Here is a 24,618-nt window from a genome sequence, read left to right on the forward strand (position 1 = left end):
GTTGCAGGATGCTAGAGCACCATAGACCCCAAACAGTAAACAGCGAGTCAATAGAGATTAGAGGTCTTGCATCATTTGTTGATATTACCTGCTGCCAGGTACTTCCAGAAGGACAGTAATAGGAAAAGTTGCCAGCAATGAGACTTCTAAATGAACGATAAAGGCAAGACTGACTCACAGAGAAAGACACTTGAAACAGTGACTGATTTACCATGTTGTGCTTTTGGCTACGGTGTAATAGGTCATTTTAAAATGGGTTTCTTTCTTTCCCTGTCTGTGGAAGGAAAAACAAGGTGATTCGTCAGAAGCGTGCATTCATTTGGGACAAATCAGCCTGTTATGCTAGGGACTTCTGTTGCATTTGACAGCTGCAAAATAAGGACTTAAGTTTAGAAGAGACTTATGCATGAGTCCTTTCTTGCATTAAACATGTTCTCTCAGGGTTGTGAAACTCTATTCTCACCCGTACATATCCCCAAAGCAGGTTCACAAGAACACTGCAGCCATATGAACCTGTAAGAAAATTAGATATTTCTAGAAATATCATAGAAACATTCACCAGTTTCCTGCATGCCATGGAGAAGAGTGGATCAAACATCAACCAACAAGCCTTCAAAAAGCACGTAGGCTTGTTTTATTTTCCTGCATGATGTGGAAGGGTGAGGGCCCCTTTGAAAAGGCAGAGACAGTACAGGTGTGAATGGGGAAGCTTTGAAGAAAGAGGAGTGCAGGTGATCTTTGTGATGGCCAGCATGACTTGGATATATCTTTAACTGCTTATCCTGTACCTAACTTGCACTCCTGGACCTCTATTTAGTTTGACATGATATTCCATCACTGTATTGTGTTAGTAAACAATCATAGATCTCCAGCTGCCCTGATTTTTAAGGGGTTCTTGAATACCATATTGCACTAGCAGCCTATTCTCCTATTGACCTCAAAGAGGGTTTCTCTTGGAAACTACTGAACCGAATAAGGAGCATGCCGTGAAGGACCATGCTGTTCTGCGAGAAGTATTTCTGGCCTCTGTAAAATGAAAGTAATTTTTCTGCATGGAAGGCCAAGAGCCAGCAAAATCTTGTGTGTGTTCTTAATGCATAACTACAGAAGTACCTCACCAGCACTCAGCTGGCATATACTCAAGAATCATTGAAATCAAGATCTAGATAACTATTGCTTGATCAGTTACTGAAGTTATATTTCACCTTCAAATGTATTCCTGCGAGTAACGGTTTCTAATATTTTTATAATATGATTTTCTCCCACTGCATGGCCTTGTATTTACCCAAATTAAAATGTAAAACCTTGTTATAGTCTTTATTCTAGGAAGGAAAGGTTGTTTACTCATGTGTAAACAAACCATTAATCTTCTCTGTTTCAGCAAAATCCTATTGAATAGAACAAACATTTACTCAATGATCATAATTACAGTGTATGTCAGTTTATACAGTCCCAAGCGTATTGAATCTATGTAAAGTGCCTTTAAAATACTGCAATTATTTTAAAGACATTAATAAGTCCAGAGATTTAAGAACAAGATAACTCTAGTGGACGGTCTAAAAAAGTGGTCTGCTCCTACATTTTTGTTTGTTTTTGTTTTGGGGACTGATTTCTAAATTCTGCTAATCCCCACTGAGGAGACTTCATTATTATAATAATTTTTACTCAATTAATTTTAGTGAATGTACTGAAATAGAAATAATTTAATGAATAGTCAGTCAGTTCATACTGATGATCAGATGTCTTTAAGAAGCAAAAAGCTACAAAACCTATGTTCCTTTACCCTAGTCAGGTCACACCAGAAATACACAAAGGAATTCTCTATTAGATTTTTAACTGCTAAAAATAAATTCAGTCTTACCTTTCCAAAACTCCCTTTCCCAATAGCCCGCAATATTTGAAAGTGGTCAAAGTTAACTGCAAAACAAAGGAGAGAAGAAAAGGAAAATAGTTTGTAGAGTGCTAAGTCAGAATCAGAAATCAGATAAGAAAAGAAATGACAGTTTTAAAATATGCTCCACTCATTCATCAACTCGTCTTGGCCCAATGCCTCCAGCACCCAGTATCTCCAAAAAGAAACATATCTCTGTCCTAACCAAGTAACAAGACAATAAGTTAGCATTACGCAGCCATTAGCAAAACCTGCTCAGCATTTTCCGGAAAGATTAAGATCTATTAAAAGGATACTGAATAATTCAGGTAAGTGACACCATCTGCTTACAGACACATAGTAATATAAGGACAGTATTGTTACAGTAATCAGTCTGCAGGATAATTCCCATGTTCTGTTACAGTGATGGAAGCTTGTCCCATGATGAGCTAGCAGGATCAGCCCCTTCAAACTTTGCCACCTTAATACAATACATAATGCTAATATTGTAAGACTACTTCATAGATGTAGCATAAGTTTGTTTTGGGAGATTTCATTTTAGCTTGGCAGTAGAATGGATTTACTCCTACTTCATGAAAATCTGACAGCACAGTGTGCTCTAGACACTGAAGTGGTTTGCTGTGAAGGTGAGTGAGAGATTTCATTTCTCAGAAATGCCATTATTGTTGGTGTTGCATGAGACTGAACACAGCATGACCTTCAAATCTCTGGTTCATTAGTAGGTCTGGTGGTTTAAAAAAAAATCCAACAACATCCTGAACAAAATTGATACCGAGCCACTGAAACACAAACATGACAATGTGTGACACAGTTTTTACAGTCACTTGTCAGAAGAGAATCACACTAAAGCTAAACTCAGTGAACCAGAGTTGACAAAGTTCAGTGCAACTTAAAAGGATTTTTTAAAATTAAAACTTTCTTATGTTCCTGGCTTTGGTCATGTACCTCCATCTATGTGCCCGTTATTGGCGTAACAGGAATCGGCAAAATTATGGAGGCAAACTGTCACTAGAAAAATGTGGTAACATGAACAAATACCACAAAAATTTGAGTTGCGTCATGATGAAGAAAATCCTATAAAGATAATAATACTTTAAATATTTGTCAAAAAAGTTGTATCAGCTCAAGCTAAGCATTGAGTAGGAAGTTGCAAGGTTGATATATATCAAGCCACTGAAAAGGGCTAAAATCTTATTTTCCCTGTTGCAGTAATATCTCATTTACACTATTAACATCACTTATAATTTATTTAAGCATTTGTTTATTTATGCTTGCTTATATTGTCTTCAAGGAAACATGGTTGCTCCTTTCATTCATGCAGCTATAGCAACCACCTTCCTGGTAATTGCTGGAGACCAAATCAAATCCAGAGCTGACAGAGCTGAAAGCAGCAGACTCTAGTCTTTAGCAAACAAAGATGGTAATTGTGAATATAGCAGTTTCAGGATTTGGATACTAACATGAAAATGCATAACCTTGCAAATGATTTGTAAGCTGCTTGGAAATTGGAAATTGGAAAACAAATCTTGTGCTGAATCATGTAAGAGTTAGGGTTACCCAGATGTTTGAGAAGCAAGACTGTGTGTCAGCAACCTGCAGCTGTCTCTGCCGACAATTTTTACCAGTGGGGCACTGTCTTGTAGTTCCTGCTGGTCAATACTGGTCTGATGGACAAGATAGTCAGCTTAGCAAAACCACCTTCCACATAGACTTACATCAGCTTAAATCTTGTTCCCACAAGTCATCCCTCCCAAGCACACGCCCCTGAATGAAGGATTTGAGAGCTTAATGACCGGAATCTTTAAGTTGATCCTTAATTTACGTAGCAATTCAACACAGCATTGAGAAGGTTCAAAACAATATGTTAATCTCATTAATTTCTTTGATAGGGAAAATTCAGCAATTTTTCCCTCCAGCATGCTGGTGTTGTCTGTGTCATTCCTCTGCTTTCAGACCGTCTGATGCTTCCTGTTTATTTTACCAATTTTTAACAAACACAGTCCTTAAAGAAAGCTTAGTTTGAGTTTGTTCTTTACCTTGCAGTCATTCAGCTGAGGCCAGTTCCCCAAAACAGCTGGAAAACTGTTGAAACAGTCTGTAATTATCTAAATTTCAGTCAAGTCACATTTCAGTAAGACTTGACTATATTATTGTCCTGAAGCCTGACTGATTTTGAAACGCATCAGTTGTTTGATGAATTATTTTGGTTTTGTAAAACTAAGATTAAGCATTTATTTTTAGCTATAAGAAGGACATTTTTTATTGTCCATATAATTTCTATTCTATTTCTCTGTAATTCCTTCTTTAGTGATGTTTATTGCTCTGAATGACCAGAACATTTTTTTTTTTAAATTGGATTTAATTGTAAATTGGACTTCCATAAGAAAGAAATTATTAAATGAGGCACTAGATAATGGAATTTAAGATGGATTATTAGTAAGCCAAATAAGTGGTTAAAAAACATAGCCACAACAATTGATCAAATTTTCTCAATGTTTATGTTTAACATGAATAGAAAGTGGGATGTTACACTTTCAGATCTTCATTAAGAAAAAAGTATTTTCTTTCTATAGTTCACTGTCCCATAAGCTTTATTTAAATCAAGGTACAATGATTGCAACATGTTTTGTGCAAGAGAAAATAAAGATAATTTTAAGTGACCGTGGAAGTATGCAAACACACCTGAGCCTGCATTTGAAAGGAGCTAGGCTTGCAGCCACTGTGGTTTTCTGGAAAGGGCTAATTCACTAAAGTGAGACAACTTGGTCTCTTTTGATCATTCAAACACACTCACAACATTGTAGATGCAAAAACTGGGGAAGCTCCTCCCTTGGGATGTTAGGAAAGAATAAAAAAAGGGATACTTTTGCAGCTGAGACCAATATCAAATTCAGCTGAGTAAAACTAAGATGCTTTAAACAACAGTCCCATCACCAACAGACTAGCCGGGCAGAAGTCAGGTTAGCATCACAGCCCTGATAAACAGTGAATGGTCAAGCTAAGTTCACTGCCACTTTATTACTACACTGGTCATTCTCCTCAGGTGTTTTCCTCAGGTGTTTTTAATCTCACACTCTCAAAATTTTTGGCTTGTTCATCACACTTTTTTTTAGGTTCTGTATGTGTTTTTTCTCCCTTTTGGTGAAAATTCAATCTGAGAAGAATTACAGCTCACCATGACCTCTGGCATTTCCAATGTTTAAAATATCTTCAAGGTCAGACACTACCGTTTCCTCTGTGCAACGAGGATATCACAAGTATTGTATTTGTGTCCTCTAAAACATGACATGTCTAACTCTTGTGGAGCCTGGTGTTGTAGCTAATGACATTTTTCTAGCACAAAGCCCCACTGCGATAATGGTGTGGCTGGCAGAAGGACAGTTTCTTCAGTAACAGTAATATGACTGTTACTCTTTCGAAAAAAGCTTTCTTGGTATCCTTTACTCAAGAGGAAAAAAAAAACATTGTCCAACTTTTTGAGCACTTCTTTCATTTTACTACCACACTATACTTTGGAGATCTTAGACATCAGCTCCGTATTTGAGTCTTAGAGTATGGACATTTTTCAGAAATCAAAATTAGTTTATATTGTCTTCAGCTAATTTTCCATACAGGCAAATCCACAGAATAAAACTGTGAGCATTAACAACAGTATGAGGGATTTTCTTTTCAGTTTCATTGATTTTCATCAATGTGGAAAAATCAAGAAGTATTATAATCTCCCCTCCCCCACCTTCCACCTTCATCCCTAAGAAAGTCACTATTAATTCAAAACTGAGAAGGATTATGGAATAAAACAGATATTTGGCTAACTAAGGGAGAAAATAGATCAGCTTTTATGACATATGTTGCATGATATGATATTAGAGTGATGGATGCCTGTTAATTTCAGCAATGAGTTATATATGTATATAAACTATTCTGTTTCTTTCCATTTAGTCATGCTCAAATAAACCTTAAATGAATTCCATTGCACAGCTTCAAGTCTCTATTAATAACTTTAAGCGCAAGTATACCTCACTTCGATTATTTTCATGGTTTTGAATTAGCCCCATGTAGAGCATTTTCCAGTAGTTTGACCTTGAACTAATGAAAGCTTGGATGACGGTAACAGGATTCACAAGCTGAATAAAAGGTTGCACCCTGCTTACCAGGAAAAGTCAAAAAATGTGGTCCTAGCTATTACAGATACTTGATCAAATATATTAGTATACTCAAAAACTATCCGGAATATCTAGAAGGGTGGTGCAGTGGTTTGTGACCAACTTGTACGCAGGAGTCCCTCTACTGCCATAGCCTTCTCATGTGACCTTAGGCAAGTGCTTCAATATCTTCTGTCCCTGTCTGTAACATGAATCATTACCCCTCTCAACAGCTGTAAAATTAGGCATAGGAAGTAGTTTAGAGCTCTAGATACACAAGTAATCAGGAGAGTAGCGACAGCCAATTCAGGTAATAGTGCTTTATAAAAGTACTATAAAGATTGAAAGCCATTTTCAAAGAGTGAGAAGTGTACACAACTGTGGGAATGGAGGTACAGAAATCAGTAGATGATTGACTCAAACCCCACACATCAAGTTGCCGCAGAGCTGAGAACAGAACCTGGCTCCCACTTCAGACCACGCTATTTCTCAGGCACAACTTTCCAACTGCATGAGCGCTAATGGAGCGGACATTTGATATAAAACTTTCTAGCAAAAGATAAAATAAATATTTCTTGCTCTACTGCTCCCCAAGGATAAAGTACACTTTGGGGAAAATATGCACATCACAGACTGTTGGGTTTTTGCAACCATACTGTAAAAACAATGGATAGTTTTAGTGGAAATGCCTGGATAATTGTAGTGGAAATGCCTATTATTCCTTTTTTAATCAGCATTATATACATAATGATATATGTTAAAACAATGAAGCCTTTTATATGCATTCACTTCTACTGCATTATTCATAAGTGGTACAGTGATTTGAACAAAAAAAGAAAGAAGTTATATTGATGCAGATGGTTACGTGTTTGATTTATGACATCATACAAGAACACAAGATTTCTACCCTTTCATTTGTAGTTTTGCTAATCTAAAATATTCTCATGTTACCCATCATTTGTTCAAGTGTAAATTACATCTAGCTCAAGAGGCAATATGTATATTGGGTGGATTCGACATAGAGCTGACATCTGTTGTTCTTACTGCAGCTGAGGAATATTTATAGCATGTATATGTGATTAGTCCAAATACACTCAATATCCATTACCTGAAAGAACTTTGTATCTCCAAGAGCAAATATCCAATCCAATGTGGTCAAAGCACAGGTGTACACATGCTTTGCATCATAAAAAAGAGATTAGGGGCCTTTCAATTCAAGAAAAACTGGAAGAACTTGATAAGCTGAATCCAGACATCCTCCTTCTCTAATTGAGTCCCACTGATTTATTTGGACTGTCTGGCAGTAGCCAAAACCAGAACATGACTACTAAGGCATTAAGAGGTGTACAGTAAAGGTGTATTTGTAACACAATGAGCATTTCAAGACATCTAGCTTCCTTCTCACTGATCTCAACAGAAAACAGAAACAAGGAGATGTGATGTGGCCATTAGCCAAGAAAATAGATTTTTATTTAAGTCTGAGTGCTCTCTTAGATGTTGCAGGTCTGTTTCAGGGTGCTTTAATGCTTCCTGCTTCTGTGTGAATCAGAAAAACAAAGTAATAATGAAATCAAATTTTCCTTCTAGATTTGGCCTGTATGGTTTGACCTGAGACTCATTGGACAGCACTGCTATTAGGATTTCAAACTACTTCTGGAGTCTTCTTTATACGTCTGTCTATTTTTCGGATTCTCCAGCCTTTTCCAGAGAGCCACAAGGCTGTGCTGACAGAACCTCAGTAGGTCTTAGTAGCCATCAAAGCTTGTTAAAATTGTTACTGTACTTCCACACAAAGACACATAAGATGAGTAACCAAGTAGATACAGTCATATATATTCAGTACTCATGATGGAGTCACCAGCTTGAATGGACATAGACAGGACAAACATGAACAGTGCTTAAAAATTAGATTAAAGGGCATAAAATGGTTAGAGTAGTCATAAGGAGTCACATTCCTTCATACTCTATTCATGGCAAGTGCACTAGTGAAGAAAGACACTGTTTAAATTAAGTATGAAATGAATTTTTGTTGACAGAATGATAAAGCCAGGCACACCTTTGAGGTCAGCAAAGAATACGAAATCTGTATAGCTTCATTAGGTTTCTGAGTGGAATGGTATATTCCCATACATCAACTGATTGGGGAACCTACTAATTAGAAAGAGTTACATAACTGAAGGACAAGACAAAAGCAGTTTCAGAGCTGGTTTTATCTCTTTAATGATGAAGCATGGTGTTTTCTATCATTGTATTTAGGGGCTTTGCATTTAAATTGCATTACAATGTCTCAGTTCTTCAGGCTTAATGAGTGTTTTAGTCTCAATATAAACTGCTTCTAATTATTATGTTAATAATTTTTCGTAATTATCCAGACTTTATTTGCAATTAGAAAGAACTTAAGAACTTTGTAAGTCAAACAAATTTTGTTTAAAATTCAGCTAATTTTGCTTTGAACTTTAAAATGCATTTCGGTCTGATCATGTCTGCAGACTGAATGTGTGGAAAATGTAATTCCTGTCTCTTGGGAAGTTCTGATATTTGAACATTAGTTTACACTTGTCCTGGTTTCGGCTGGGACAGAGTTAACTCTCTTCTTAGTAGCTGGTACAGTGCTGTGTTTTGGATTTAGTGTGAGAATAATGTTGATAACACTCTGATGTTTCAGTTGTTGCTAAGTAGCGCTTTTCCTAAGTTAAGGATTTTTTAGTCTCCCATGCTCTGCCAGCAAGCAGGTGTGCAAGAAGCTGGGAGGGAGCACAGCCAGGGCAGCTGACCTGAACTAGCCAAAGGGATATTCCATACCATAGAACATCATGCCCAGTATATAAACTGGGGGGAGTTGGCTGGGAGGGGTGGATCGCGGCTCTGGCATCGGTCAGTGGGTGGTGAGCAATTGCATTGTGCATCAGCGGGTTTTTTTTTTCCCTTTTTTTCCCCCTCTTCTTTTTTTTTGTTATATTCCTTTTCATTACTATTATTATTATTATATTTCATTATTATTATTGTTAGTATTATATTTTACTTTTGTTATTAAACCGTTCTTACCTCAGCTCACAAGTTTTACCTTCTTTCCCGATTCTCCTCCCCATCCCACTGGGAGCCGGGGGGAGTGAGGGAGCAGCTGCGTGGTGCTTAGCTCCTGGCTGGGGTTAAACCATGACAACACTCAAAATTAAAAAAAAAGATATGGCTCTTAATGGAGCAAAATAATTATGACTATTGATTTGAAAATGTAATTTTCCTACTTTATCAATTGAACTAAAGTATTTCATTTTGAACTGATACCATTTTTTCCATTTTAAAATATCACAAGCAGATTACAACAATAATCAGCTTCCACCCTGCTGCAACACCAGAAGAAGTTCCGAACAATGTCCATCTTACAAAAGGAAATATATACTTCACTTTCCTCAAAGTGAAACATTTCCGTATTATCAAAAGACTTTCATTTCAGACTTCTTGACTGATCCGAAGTGGTTTCTTTCACAGTAGTTCAGTACTATACTGTGCTTCCTTGTGATGATGAGGTTGTTGGCTGGACTATATCTCCCATTATGTAGGTGTACCCATAGCACTTGCATGATGCACACTTTGTTCACTCAGAGGTGGTGGTGTGTTGGATTATGGGAGATGTAAACAGGTACAAGATTTGGATCTACAGGAGGGAATAGGAGTATCAGATTCCAATACCTTTGAAGAAGTGTCATATCACAGAAATGTAGTCTAGCTTTGAACTGACCCCAAAAGAAATCAGTTTGAAAAGGTAAACTTGTATTCCATTCAAACTTTCAAAATCAACTTTGTTTTCCCAGTATAAGGCTTAATTTTTGTAAAGGAAAATAAGGGCATTTTGATTTTGCAAAAAGTTTAATTATCCATTAAAAAGTTATTCAGGGGAAAAGTCTGTTCCAAAAAAACCAAAACAGATTGACAGAGTTCCTTGTTATCTCCCATCTATGTCACCTTTCAAACATGACAAAGTGGAAGTAACCTCTTCCCTAGATTGCCAGAAATGAGGAGAAAAGCTCAGTACTATGGTGTTGGGAAAGTACCATTTTATACCTCTCATTTCTATATTCTGTCAATAAATAACTGATGCCATAGATAAAAGAGTGGGCTAAATAACATCTGCTGTGATGCACTACAGAAATTCTTATTTCCTTATGTTAATCCTTCTACAAGGTAGTACTTCACATGTAATTTAGATACACATCAAATTCACAGAATATTTAGATGACACATGGTTTGCTCATCAAAGGCAGTGCCAACATCATGGGGTTCTACACTGTATTCAGTGAAATCCACCTCACATTGTATCGTTAAAAGTGTCGGGGTTTTCCTAAATAGCTGGGGAATTTTCTGAATGCATTAGTTAACATGAATACTGGAAAGAACTACAACAGTCTACCATTTTCCAAAATCCTATAAAAACAGACTAGAAGAACTTGGTGATTCAGCTAATGATTTACACTGTTAGAGAAACAAGCATGTGTTGCCACAACAGAAATAAATTTGAAATCCCAAAGAAAACTCACGTTTGAAAACAACCAAGCTGTTAAAGAAAAAGATGCTAGGACTGATTCTCAAAACTTTGGTTCCCTTTTAATTCTGTAAAAGAACATAGTTCCTTTTCTAATGCTATTCTGTAAAAGCTGTAAAAGAAATAAAGATGTGATTTTGCATTCACAAGGAAACTGCAACTTCTTGGTAAACAAGAATCTCTTTGAACCCAAGATTAAATGAAAATTTCTCTCCAGAGCTGTTTACAACTGTAATAAGGCAGACTAAAATCATACTGCCATTAAATACATCTAGTCTGAAAAATATATCAAGTAGCTATCTGAAACCTGTAAAACAAAGTTTGCTCCTTGGGCAAGTAGAACAAGCTGCAAATCATTACAGCTTTTCTTTGAGAGAAGTTTAAACTGAAACTACTGAGTGCCATCCTACAATCTCAAGATCTCTGCCGAGAAATTTGAGATACAACACCAAAACAAAACTAAGAAAAGTCATCCTGACGCTTTGAGGGATCTGGATGTCATCTTCTGTGAGCCACTGGGAGGGATTTACAGGTAGCAGAGACTTGTCAACAAGCCATTGAAGTCAGCACAAAAAGTCCCATAGCTGCAAACTGCAGTAGGATTTTGATCCAAGAACACTGTCATTCGTTTTTGCCGAAAGTCTACTGAAAGGTTGCCCTGTGGTAGCCTTAGTAAGGGCTTCACCAGAAGCTCCAGGGACTGCAGGGGTTGTTGTGATGGAAAAACAAAGGTTTATTGTTCTGTGGAAGGTGTGGGAATGTTTGCCTGTTGCTTTGCTCCACAAGAATTTTAACACTAATTTGATGAAATTAGCTATTCCTTTCTGAAGGATTGAGCACGAATAGGTATTTACTGGCATAGGTTAATTGTACTGATCAGAAGAGCTCTTGTGACTGCATATCTGTCCCACATTCCTTCTTGGGAGCATTAGATTAAAAAATAAAGTCAATTTTCTTGGCTTTATGCCTCTTTAAAACTAGTCCAAAATTTAACCATAAAAATTAATAATGGGAGAGTTTAGTGTGCTGCCTCTGTGGTCTTCAGACAGGTTACTCTGTTTCAGAGGCATACACAGATACTCTGAGGTGGCTGGAAAAAAGAGAGTAATTGAAAAGCAAGTTTTTGCCTGCCATGGTTTGCTTGAGCAAATGTAGGAAGAGATGAGAGGAAAAAAGTATTCTTTTAAATAAATGATGTAAATCTGAAGGATACAAAACAATATGAAAGTTCTGATCTTTTGATTAAGACTTTGATTTCAACTCCAATGAAAGCAAACAGAAAATTATCCAGATTTGGGGTCTTTCTCATCTTTTTGCTTTATGCCTGCTTTCCATTTTAGCTCTTTTCCACTGGAGAAGGAAGTGAAAGAATTACAAAATCAAAAGGTCTTCACAGATCTCAGCTGAAATGAAAAATTTCTCAGTATTGATTCATGATGATTTTTTCTTTGCTATTATTGTTGTCTGTGTCCATGCAGAGTGTGTGTGCATTTCTGATTGCTTTTTTGCTGAAATCAGAATGTTTCAAGAAATATTACTTTTCATTTTGCTTTTAGCTTTTCACAGGAAAGAATTCTATTTTCAGACAGCCTAATAATGAGAGGAAGTAGAAAATACTTATACTCCCCAACATCACGAGCATAACTTGTGCGCTTTAGAGCTTACACACAACAAACTTATCTCTAAGACCACCTCACCAACACTGCGCTTTAGCTCTTCTTTATGATCCTTGTCCTGTGATGCAATGACAAGAGCACATGATCGTCCAGGTAAAAGACTTGCTCTTTGAAAACCTGACAAGAAAATGAGGCAATCACATGGACACCATCTCTGGCACATTGCAGACAGCAGGAACAGGGAAGAGAGCAGGAGCACCCCTTTTGGTGGCAGTATGGACGTTTAGACTGGATTAAGCTACTTGTGACACCTTATGATAACCTACGAGGCTAGTTTTGTTAGAAGTCTAGTTTCAAGGGCAGTAGAATGAGATAGTCACCTTCATAGGGGAGTTACAGTACTTTTTAGTACAGAGTTTATGTATTTTACTTTTACAGAAATTGTCTTATATCACAGCAGAGCTCAAACTCTGATCCCTGTCCCATTAAAATACATTGACTCTAATACTTGCATTTTCTCCTCTTGCATAAATGAGCACAGGCAATAAAGGTAAAGACAAATTTAAAACGATCTGCTAAGCAGGTCTTTTGACTTAGAAGGCAATCCCAGGAAGGCAACCAATTAGCCTTCTGAAAATAAATAGGAATAATAATAAACATCCTATGCCAGAAAGATTTGAGCTAATACAATCTACAGTACAACTGCTATTATTTGAAGGTAAAGTTACTCATTTAAACTAATGAATTTTAAATTGTTTCTTGTTAATAAACCAAAAAAAGGTCAAATAGATCTGGCAGAGGTAGGCAGAAAATACAAGGAACATGAAATGTGTGTTGTAATTGCAAAAAGTCAGCTGGACAATCTGGTAGAGATCAAGCCCAAGTTGATAACATGTCCTCATGGGCAGTGCAGTATAAAACAGGAAAGAATGACTATCTGTTTAACGTCACCATTGATGATGTGAGCTCCAAAAATTAGCACAGAGGATGATACGTTTTACTTGTCTTTTTTGGGGATAATGCAAGGTCTTCAGAAATCCTGATGATGACTAATGGTACAGGCAATAACCAAGGTGAAGCTCCCTTGACAGGTACCTAAGATTTAAAATAGCAGCAGCTGAGACAGCTTAAAAGGAAAAAAGAGACAAAATACAACAGTGGCAAGCATTAATGGAGGCTAATACTGGAAAAAGGCAATTCAGTTTATAATAATTCCTGCCCCAGGATATCACCTAAACCAAAAGGCATCAGCAAGTTCAAAAAGGGGTAGAACTACAACATAGTGCAGACGTGCAATGGAGAGGACACTCAAACTGTGACTAAGAAGAGACATCTGTGCAGTCAACCCCTTGCAGGGGAACAACAGACAAGACATTCTTCTAATGCTACTTCCATGCCCATGAAAGTGGAGGGGCACTGATCCGATCAGTCTGAAAATAGTAATATGGTACCATAGACTGAAAGTGAGAACCTGAGCGCTGACGATGTGCCATCAGCCTAGATGGTCTTGATTGTGTGGGTCAGTTTAGTGTAATCCTTCAGCAGCATTATTTTGAAGCAACACTTCTCAACATCTCATTGGTCTTCTGTTATAATGACTAGTTAATCATCCATACATTAAGCTAAAAAGATAATTGGACTTCAAATAAAGGGGCTCTCACTTTTAGGTTTAACAGAAAAGTGAAAGGAATTTGCACTGCTAATTCTGCTATTTTTCAACAAGCAGCAAATAGCCACAGATTGTTGTGAAAAGCCTGTAATGACTGATCAGGGATTTTACATATTGGTCTATAACTCAGTGCTATGAAAAATATCATCAGAAGTCAAATGTTCCTCAGGATGGAGTGGAATGTAAAAATTCTCACCTTTGCTACATAACCACATTGGTGCCCGTCAGTGTCCAAAGCCTGGGTAACCACACAAGCCTAAAGGCCAGAAAAGATTTGGTGGTGGTTGGAAACAGTTACACATTAGTGTTGCAGAGCTGTTCACTTCTTGTGCACAGGATTCATTGTGACTGGCCACATGAAAGCACGTGATTCTCCAGTTAGGCTGGCACTGAAGGTACGTGACATGAAATTATTGGGTTATTATTAGGTTTGGTGCATTGGATAATAATGCAACTAACTTAAGTCCATAGCCCTCATTGCCACATGAAAATGATTAGGATTTAGTTAGACAGTGTCAAATCTTCAGGATAACCATAGGTTAGTTTACCATAACAGAAGGTCTTTGCAACTGATGTAGCTGCATCTACATTCTGTTAGCATATAGCATTCAGGTAACCTATTTTCTAGTAGAAAGGTTTCTTTTGCATAGACTAACTTGTTTTAGGAAAGTAATTGGAACTTCTGATATCATCTTAATCACTCCTTCATGTATCCTATTATAAAACAGTAATTTATAAAATTTTACTATTATAAACTCCCTTGCTTCTCTTCCCCCGGCGAAGTAAACCAGCCCCCTTCCCAAAATGGGCTGCACGCTGAGCGCCGAGGACAAGGCGGCGGTGGAGAGGAGCAAGATGATCGACAGGAACCTGCGAGAGGATGGCGAGAAGGCGGTCAGGGAGGTCAACCTGCTCCTCTTAGGAGCTGGTGAATCAGGGAAAAGCACAATTGTCATTAGTTTATTGTTTTAATTATAAGTCAATTTTAATTATAAGACAATTATAAGTCAGTGAACTTATTTTTTTTTAAGATCAGTGAAAGTTTTAATTAAAGATCCCTTTTTGTTGCTATGAAAACAGTTTTGGTTTGTGACAGGACAGAGATTTGGTTCAGAAAAGCTATTAACTTAGTAGCAACACTGGAAACATCGAAAGTTGTCAAGGAACAATTGAATTGATGTACTAGACCTTATCACAGCCAGTGAATAGCAGGGAAGCCTTTGTGAGCCTCCATGCTGTTCATAGCTCTTTTGAAGGGTAAACTTGACATTGAAACTAAGGAGAAAAGTTTCAGGACCTGCTTAAATGTAAAATGTCTTTAAGACCTTTCGTAAATGATAAAAGACAGCTCCCTTTTGTTGAGAAAAGAGAGTTTCTGATTGACCATGTTGCTTACTTACGAATGAGCTGACAAAAAGAATCTCTGAAATCTATTGCAAGGAGAAACAGGTTGACAGGTATGTCCAACAGAAAAGATACTCCTTGAGAAAATGTATTGCTAAAATACAGAAAGTCTAAATTCCACTTTAACAGTAATAGACTTCCCTGTGAGATCAGGAAACACATAATAGACTATGAAGCATCTTTTTCAGCTAGAAAGTGGGAATATTCACCTCCCTCAGAGCTACTATGAGAATAACCTCATTAATAACTGAACTGGAAGGCTCTCTGAGGGAAGTTGCTATGGGAATAAAATGTCAAATTTCAGTGGACCAAACTGTTTTCTCCCACAGTAAAATTTACCAGAGTGATCCCCAGGTGAAGGAAAATTCTTTAAATGAAGTTACCAGTGAGGAATTAGTCAATCTTATCCACGTGGAGGCCTCTATAATGCCAAACCTGCCAGGAGGAAGCTAAGAAACCTCTTTGCTTTAGGCTCCTTCGGGCAGTGGCTCGGAGAACACTGTTCTTGCAGAGCAGGATTTCAGAAAATGAGTCTTGGTGCTATGTTAATGGGAGGTTAGGGAGCCATGTGAATAGGATTTTATCCAAACACCTAGACAAAGTATGAGTTGTTCTCCTCTTTTTCTTCTGAATTGAGACCCCAAGAGACAAGGAGTCTGTCTCCAAAATTGGATCTGGAAGAATTATCTCTTCTATTTTTAACCACAACTATAGATGAAATACTGGGGGCAAATAAGGACACTGAAGGGTCAGAAAGATTCACATTTCAATTGGGATTGCCTCCCATTTAGTGTTTTCAAACCTAACGAGCCCCATGGGCTTCAAATGAATGATGTCATTTCTAACTTGCAGCAGAAGTGTGCCTGAAGTGCAGAGCCGTAGGCTTGTTTTTCATTTCTCATTGTAAGATTAAAGGTCATCAGTTTGATAGCAGTGATGTTCCCCCGGGAAAAAACTTTCAAAAGAAGTAAGCAAACCTGCAGGTTATAAATGTGGCTGTCCAGGTCTGCTTTATCTTTTGGGATTTGAAAATAGTATCAAAATCGCAAGAATTTCAAAAACGTTTGAAGATCATTTCTGAAGATGTCCAGGCATTTGTGTCTCGTGGCTCTTCCTCATCAAAAAAGTCACAAAAATCAACGTGAAAAACAACCTGTATCTCTCAGGGCTCTGAGGGCACTAACTGGCATTGTTGGCCATGACCAGCTTCCCCTGCCCCACCACCACCACGTTGCCTGTGGGCTCAGGAGTCCCATTGCAGCTCAGGCCTGGATCAGGCCGCTATGAAACGAGAAAGAGCCATGAAGTGTAGCTCAGCAAAGCCACGGCAGGTCCCCACAAGGCTCCTCATGGCTCTTCTGAGCTGCACGTCAGCTCAGTCCTCACCCAAGCTAGATTGCAGGTACGTCTGTGCCTGGCCATGCACCTCAACTACCCTCTGGACTCTTGGCTGACCCCGCTTACCTCACTGACCTGCTCTGCTCGCCTGGCCCGGGGACAGGGCAGCCGCACCCTGCCCGCTCCTGCTGCACGGCGGCATTTCCAGAGCTACAGCCCGGGCCATGGTTTTACAGCAGTGGGATCCAACTGCAGGTAGTAAGGTTGCACAGCAGTAGCTGAGGGTAGAATGGGGGCTGGAAACAGGAAAAGCTGCCTATCATTATGGAAAAAGGCAGTGTTTAATTAAATGAGCAGCACATATAGTGAGTATGTTTAAGTGCCAGCGCTCCAGTACGGAAGAGTTAAAGAAAATTGCAAGTATTCCATTACTGCCTTGCCACAAAGAAGCACCTCAGAGTCCAGCAGAAGCTAGATGCCTCATATACTAGCCAGATTTCCATCAACTCTTTAAATAAAAGAAACAACTTTTACTTTTAAGAGGGCTGACCTCCATTAGCTCCATCCGTCAGCCCACCCATAGTTATCCATCCTCCGCAATTAAATGACTTTCACTATGTACTTCAGCACTCAAGTGGCGTCTTACTCATAGGTCTCGTAAACTTTTAAAACTAAGTTATACTTCTAAAAAAAATAAAATCCTTTTTAGGGATGGAACCTCAAATCCAAACCTCTGAGGTTCCAGAGGGACTGACCTGAACCTAGCTTTACAGTTCTAACTTTTTTAGTTATCTGGAGCCAAAAAGGGGCTGCTTTTTGATTCTAGCTAGGATTCTTACTATTTCACTGTGTGAATCATTTAATTTCATAAGAATCACTTCACTTTGTCTGCCATTTTGGAGTAAAAGCAGGTCTCCCAAAGGTTTTTTACCTACATGTTCAAGACCAAACTTTTGTTGATCCAACATGATTGATTTTTCCCAACTTCAGTTGAAGCAATATCCTGAGTTATTAGTTAACATTAAAACACCTTTCTATTTTGATACATCACTTTTTTGTGACTCTCTTCATTCAGGGTATATAGAAAGGGTAGGAAAAAACCCTGATAGTACAGCTATATTTAATTCATAAAGAACTTGTAGAATTTCAGTGCAACACAAATTTCTTCATCTCAAGGTTTACAGGTAAATATTTCATGATGGAATTGGTGGTTTTGACACTGAGACTGAAAAAGATGGGTTGACTGCTGTACATACAATGGCCACCTAACTGCAGAAGTTTTGTTACTTGGAGCTGATGACTTATTCCCTGACCATTGCACTACTTACCTCTGGGAAATCCTTCCAGTGATGAAGTAAAGACAGTTTCAGCCTGATAAAAGTATGCTTATTTACACACCACAAGCAATTACACCAAAGCTGATAGGACCATGCATTGCTGAAAACAGTAAATATAAATAAGGAAATCAGGGCCTTTGTCTTACCTATCCAATACTAAGATTAGGAGTGAAACATGAAATATTTAAAGCAAAGCAAACATAGATACACTGACAAAACAAACCAAATCCACCTCATCTCCATTCCTAGGCTTTCACGTCAGCTGGCACAGAGGTGACTGAGGGGAGGAGGAGGACTTCAGACCAGTCACAGTTCCTGGGTTATGGCTGGGGGTTGACGTTAACAGCAGAAGGTCAGTAGACTCTCTAAGCCAGAACTTAACTTATAAAGATTTACATTATATCACCACACAACAGGAATAAATAAAAAGATTCATTTGATGTAGAGGGTGGGTAGCTGGCAGGTATTAATGGAAAGAACATAACTTCTAATTTTAACAACAAAAGTTATTAGGTGCAAAGCACAAACAAATAGTGAACTGCAGAGGATAAAATTACTCAGTGTAGCAGAAGGTTTGTTAGTCTTAATGTCTAAAACATTTGGTGGTATTAAATGTGCTTATACAAATTCTGTATAATCACAGAAACAGAATCTCAAATAAGTGTAATTATAGATGTTAGATGAAAATAATGAATATTAGTGACTCAGTTCTAGAGTTCCCTACCACATATACTGGGTTTGTTTTGATGAGAGTAATGTACGTATAAAAATATCTATGTATATAGAGAGAGAAAGAGAGAGAGAGAGAACTATTCTATAAAAATGTATGTGTCTCTGTATTATATTTTCTTAACTAGGATAAAATAGTAAATCAGTAGATCAGAGCTTCCTCTAGCTATTTATGAAAGGAATATTAAACAGTCTTGGTTTCTTCACAGTACAGAATGGAAAGCTTTCAAAATAGCAAAAAAAAGGTTTATTTCCCACCACCAGGTCTATCCTTTCTTTTTTTCTTCTTTTTTTTTCTTTTTTTTTTTTTTTTGTTATCTTAATCAACAAATACAGGTGGAAAAAGGATTGGAAATCAGCTTCATATTACTAAAGACTAGAAGAAACATATTGCATATGACAGTAGTCAGCAGTCTTTCCCGGGTGATCTGCTGGGCTGTATTTTTCTTTTCCAAATTGGAATGTAGCACTGCAGGAGGTTCTTTGCAACATCCAGGATATCCTGTCACTTGAAACATCAGGACGTCATTGATCCACGTATGTCTGTGGATCAAAAGATGTATATGATCTACCTAGCAGAGGAAGGTTAGGAGGCTGAGAGCCGAGCCTGTAGTTACTTGTTAGCATTTCTATGCCCAGGGAAGCACTCAAAATTCTCAGCATCTCACTAGAAACAGTGAGAAAACTGAATGCCACAAGTCCCTGTAAGGGACAGCAACTACACTGAAAGGGTTGCTTTCTATTAATGCATTTAAAATCTGTGCCTGTGCTCCCTCTGACACCTGTGAGATAGACTGATGGCTCCTGGCTTAGGAGAATCAAAGGTCTGAAGTCAGGGCAGCACTCAGAATAAGTGCTTGAAACCACTGAAAACATGATATCTCTTCACTGCCACATACTACTTAATCTTTTCTAAACAGCAAACATAACCTCTCCTCACTCTCAGAAAAGCCTTGTGAAAAGCCATTCAGAGAGAAGATGCTATCCTAGCAACAGCTAGAATTTGCCTAGCCACCAGACAAGCTCCACTTGCATGTCCTGCCTCCCACAGCCACAGCCATCAACTGCCCAGGCAGCTATTCTCTAGCTGCTCTCTTCTCCCGTTCATCAGTAGAGAGCTCCCTAACTCTGCAAGAACAAGGATTGCCCAGCTGAAAGTTTGGATCAAGAGGAAAAGTACTGTACTCTATGACTTTTTTCCAGCAAAATCTCACAGCACTTAGTGGTGACATTTTTGTTTAACAGAAGATCAATAAATCCTGCAAGAAAGTCTTTCAACACTGAGATTTTTGCAGAGAATTTCACACTGAAAATATATTTCTCTTTCTAAAGTGTTTTTATCTGCTATTATTATTTGCACCATAAAACAATCTAGTTTAATAGTTTAGCTTAAAAACTTAAGCAAAAGACCTCAAAGATATGTCACTGGGCTGGAAAAGAGTTGGAAATAATGGCATAATTGGCATACTCTTCCTGAAAAATCACTTGCCAAGGCTGGGCAGAGAAGAATCTCATGAAGGTGCAGAAGGCTTCTGGTTAGTCTGTTCCTCCCGTTATATCCAAACCAATCTCAGTAAAGGCTAACTGGTTTACAGCAGTGCCCTGCACATAAGATTGTGTAGCTATCTCTGTAGTTTTCATATGCTAAACAGTCAAATATGAAGCTGGGGTTAAAATAATGACTTTTTCCTACTTCTCAGAAAGGATCTTTTGATTAGTTTTGTTCTTTGACTTCAAGCTCTGTGTAGCAGATCACAGTGCTAAGATGTGGTATTGCCCCAAAAAAGTTTGCAGGCTCTACAGCTTGGACAAGGATTTATCTAAACCTAACCCCAAAAGGCATAAAAACAATCTTCATAACACAATGTGAAAACAGTCCAGGGGAAAGCAGAGGATAGTTTCAGAAAGGTGTGAAGGACACTCAGGAGGCTAATGGTGATTTTGTGATTATATTGCATCTCTGTTTTAACAGCGTGGCTAAGAATAGTTTTCATCGCTCAGCAAGGGAGGCAGAACAATATCAAAAGGAAATAATAATTACTGGAAGGATTAACTCAGTTTGCATTTTTAGATCTTAAATAAGGAACAGCAGGTGTTCCCTTATCACTGCAAAAGTAGGAAAAAGAAGGAAAATGTTTTTTGTCCATTGCAGTATATTGCCTCTTACTTAATGCAACAGTCTTTCTTACACAGAACAGTGTTAGCAATACAATGACAAAGCCAGTGCTCTATTTCATTCACTATAAAACCAAGCTAAAAATGACAGGGCAGAAAAGTACATCAGCTGTAGAACCCATCTAAAAGTTTCCAAACTTCAAAGAACTGGAATTAAAATAATTTTTAAAAAAAGAAAGAAAGAAAGAAAGAAAGAGATAAAATGAGAGAGAAAGTGGAAATAAACTCAAAAGCAAGAAAATATTGCCAGATAGAAGTAGGAGGCTAAAAAGCACAGATTTAATTCATATTTCAATTTGAGTCAGATAAACAAACTGTAGGGTAGATTTGATGAATATAAGCAAAACAAACATTTTCAAAATAGAAAAAGGAAGAAAAGGATTAATGAAATATAAAATACAGACTTTTTATTATGATATGATGTTATGAAGAAAATATTTATGGGGATATAAAATTTGGGAAATAAATTTCAGATTCATCAACTATGTTTAGTTATCATTAAAACCTTAAAAACCTGTTTAATAGGCTGCTGCCAACTCTAGTAATGCTTTCTAAGAAGGGTTCCTTCAATTTAAAAGGAAAATACCTTTGTCAATTATGGAATGAATGAAAGTAACTTATGTGTCTACATTGCACTTAATAACCATGTCAGAAAATAGGGTACAACATTTCTAAGAATAAAAGTATTATAGAATTTGATACTCTTGTGTTAAGACCTGTGACAGAGATCATAGAAAAGGGATGTAGGAGAAAAACTGATTCTAGACAGAAAGAATCTTCCATTAGTTATAGCAGAAACTAATCAAATGCAAAACTGGAAAAAGAACCCTGATGGACTGAATACAAGTGAAATAAACTGGAATCATAGAATCATAGAATCATTTAGGTTGGAAAAGACCTTTAAGATCATCGAGTCAAACCGTAAACGTAACAGTGCCAAGTCCACCACTAAACCATGTCCCTAAGGGCCAAATCTCCAGTAAGCTTTCCCTGGTTGCATACTGCTAGGTTTCCTGACAGACAAAGTAAGTTCGATTGGAAAATACAGAAAGTTGACAGCCTCTAGAACTGAGGCAATGATTTAAGAAGAGACATCATATTTTTACGAACATTTTTTACAGAGTTCAAATTTCCAGTGGTTAAAAACAAAACTGTCCAATTGCCTCACAAATCCTAGCCTGTCCGTTCAGACTGTTTCATTTACTTATGAAAATAGACAGGTTGATAAGAGTCAATGTGGAAGTTAAGGAAGCTAAAGATGATGTCAAACTGATCAGGTGAGAGATGATTACAGTGTAAACAAGTCTTCTGGTTATTGGGGTGGAAAATAACTTATTTGGGAACAAAAGGAAGAAAGTCCTTGTTTCTGGGATACAAAAGTACACCCCTACTCTTAGAGTCCCTTGTTGCTGAACACTTCAGGTGAATGCTGACTGCCTAAGGGAATAGGCCAATATATAACACTAAGATTTTCCTGAGGACAACCTGAAAACAGTCACATGCTGCACTCTCATTATATTTGCCAGATTCTGGTAAGTGAGGAGTCTCAAAGGGAAAGCCTGGTAGTACTCACCAGTGAAGCAACAGATGCCTTCGTTTTTTCCTCTTTTCTCCAGAAATTTGTGTTTTATAAAGGTACAGTACTAGTATCTATCAAAAAAACCCTTTGCATAGAGGAAGTACAATAAAAGCCCATCTACTACATTAGCCAAAGAGTAAGAACTTGAAGTGTACAGTATAATGTACTGTGTATACATGATGTATCATTTACACAGTACAATGTTCATTTCTAAGAGTTTAAAATTAAGTCAAAGGATGTTCCATGAAATACTGTATTAAAAGAATCAGTTCTAAGTCCTGATAAATATATTAACACTCAACCTTCTCTTGTACTGAGAAGGTGTAGGCATCTTGGGCACCATTAGTGCTCATCTGCAGATACTGTGTGATATGAACAGGCATTTCTGATAAAGGAACTAGTTTCCTGGGATCAAATGCAGACAAATACAAGTCAGTGTTATGCTTCAATACGGTTAATGTATTAGAGACTGAACCCCAGAGAGTAAACCAGTTTTGTTCTTCTTTAACCAAAGGAGGAAAAAATTAAGACATCTGCCTGTTCTGTTTCCGCAAACACCCTGTATTTGTTATTCATGCCAAATTGTGATTTAGTGCAAGGAAACTCAGAATATGATTTAGTTAAGAAAATAACATTTATTGCCAGCACAAGTGTCCTGGTTTTGGCTGGGACAGAGTTAATTTCCTTCCTAGTAGCTGGTATAGTGCTGTGTTTTGGATCTAGTAGGAAAATAATGTTGATAACACACTGACGTTTTTAGTTGTTGCTAAGTAGTGTTTATACTAAGTTAAGGATTTTCCAGCTTCTCATGCCCAGCCAGCAAGAAGGCTGGAGGGGCACAAGAAGTTGGAGGGGACACAGCCAGCACAGCTGACCCAAACTGGCCACAGGAATATTCCATACCATATGACATCATGCCCAGTATATAAACTGGGTGGAGCTGGCTGGGAGGGGCAGATCACTGCTCAAGAACTAAGTGGGCATCGGTTGGCGAGTGGTGAGCAACTGCATTGTGCATCACTTGTTTTGTATATTCTAATTATTTTAGTAGTATTATTGTCATTTTATTATTATCATAATCATTATTTTCCTTCCTTTCTGTCCTATTAAACTGTCTTTATCTCAACCCACAAGGGTTTTTTTTGATGCTCTCCCCCACCCCACTGGGTGGGGGGAGTGAGCGAGTGGCTGCGTGGTGCTTAGTTGCCGGCTGGGGTTAAACCGTGACAACAAGATTTTGATCTTTGCAGAATAATAATCTTTTACCTTTTCCTGTTGCAGGGAAGCTTACATATACACACATATACACTGTTCACAAGTACAACAGCAAATTCAGCAACAGCTCAACATAGGCTTCCATTAGGCAGTAAGTAAGGTAGTTTAAGGTAATCGATTTAACTAGTTCATGAAATTAAGCAGAACTGTGCTCAAGAGAGATCAGGTCCCCTGATGTGCACACTGCTTACTACTGCTGCTCTTCCCCCTCCTGAAAGTCCTTGTCTCTCCTGTTAAGTTTGGTAGATAAGTCCCCTACTTTCTGTCCTTTCCCCTCACATGTTTTACCATGATAGGATACTGTGGAGCTCCACTACCAGGCTGAACTTGAAGTTGTCCTTTCCTTTGAATATCATCTGAGAAATTTTTGCTTTGTATTGCTTGATCTCAGTAGCAACCTTTTCTCTTCCACACCTTTCCCACCATCTCAGCATTAGCTCACTCCAGCTAAGTCAAAATACTGTGAAACCTCCAAAATGAATTTGACAGTCTTTTCCTCTTTTCCACCCTTCAGTGTTGGTCCCAGGTGTCACTGCCCACTAGGTTTTGCATCACGAAGATTTCTGCTTCTGCTTTCCCAGCCTTGCTGTTTAATGAGGAAGCTAGAAAAAAGTAAAAGTCTCATGCTTGGCCAACAAAACCCCTGCCTTCTTCGTTCTTATGCCCACATGCAGATAGGACCTACTTTCTTTGAGTATCTATGAGCAAGATCATAATTCTTTATTATTTTTTCTTCCAAAGATTTTCTCAGTCATTTTCTAATTTAGTCAGGCACAACATTTGATTCCAGGCCGAACTTCCTCCATTCACTGGACAGCATGTAACTCAAGGTTCACAAAAAACTGCATTCCCACATTACTGCTGGCTTTGAAACCCACATCCACACATCCACACCAAGGAATTCTTTCACTTTCATGCCAGAT

General features: G+C 38.0%; 1 protein-coding gene across 2 annotated transcripts in view; it reads right to left on the reverse strand.

The window, feature by feature from the left end:
- STK32B (serine/threonine kinase 32B) overlaps window positions 1–24,618 on the reverse strand; it is a 182,242-nt gene that overhangs the window by 150,054 nt on the left and 7,570 nt on the right. Inside the window, exon 2 of one of the 2 annotated variants that reach the window (XM_050896172.1) lies at window positions 1,862–1,917. In XM_050896172.1, coding sequence (XP_050752129.1) covers window positions 1,862–1,917 — 56 coding nt within the window. Of the gene's footprint in view, window positions 1–1,861; window positions 1,918–24,618 lie in introns of those variants that run through there. The other variant, XM_050896173.1, reaches the window with a different exon arrangement.

The sequence above is a fragment of the Gymnogyps californianus genome, chromosome 4, assembly GCF_018139145.2.
Source record: "Gymnogyps californianus isolate 813 chromosome 4, ASM1813914v2, whole genome shotgun sequence".
Taxonomy (NCBI): domain Eukaryota; kingdom Metazoa; phylum Chordata; class Aves; order Accipitriformes; family Cathartidae; genus Gymnogyps; species Gymnogyps californianus.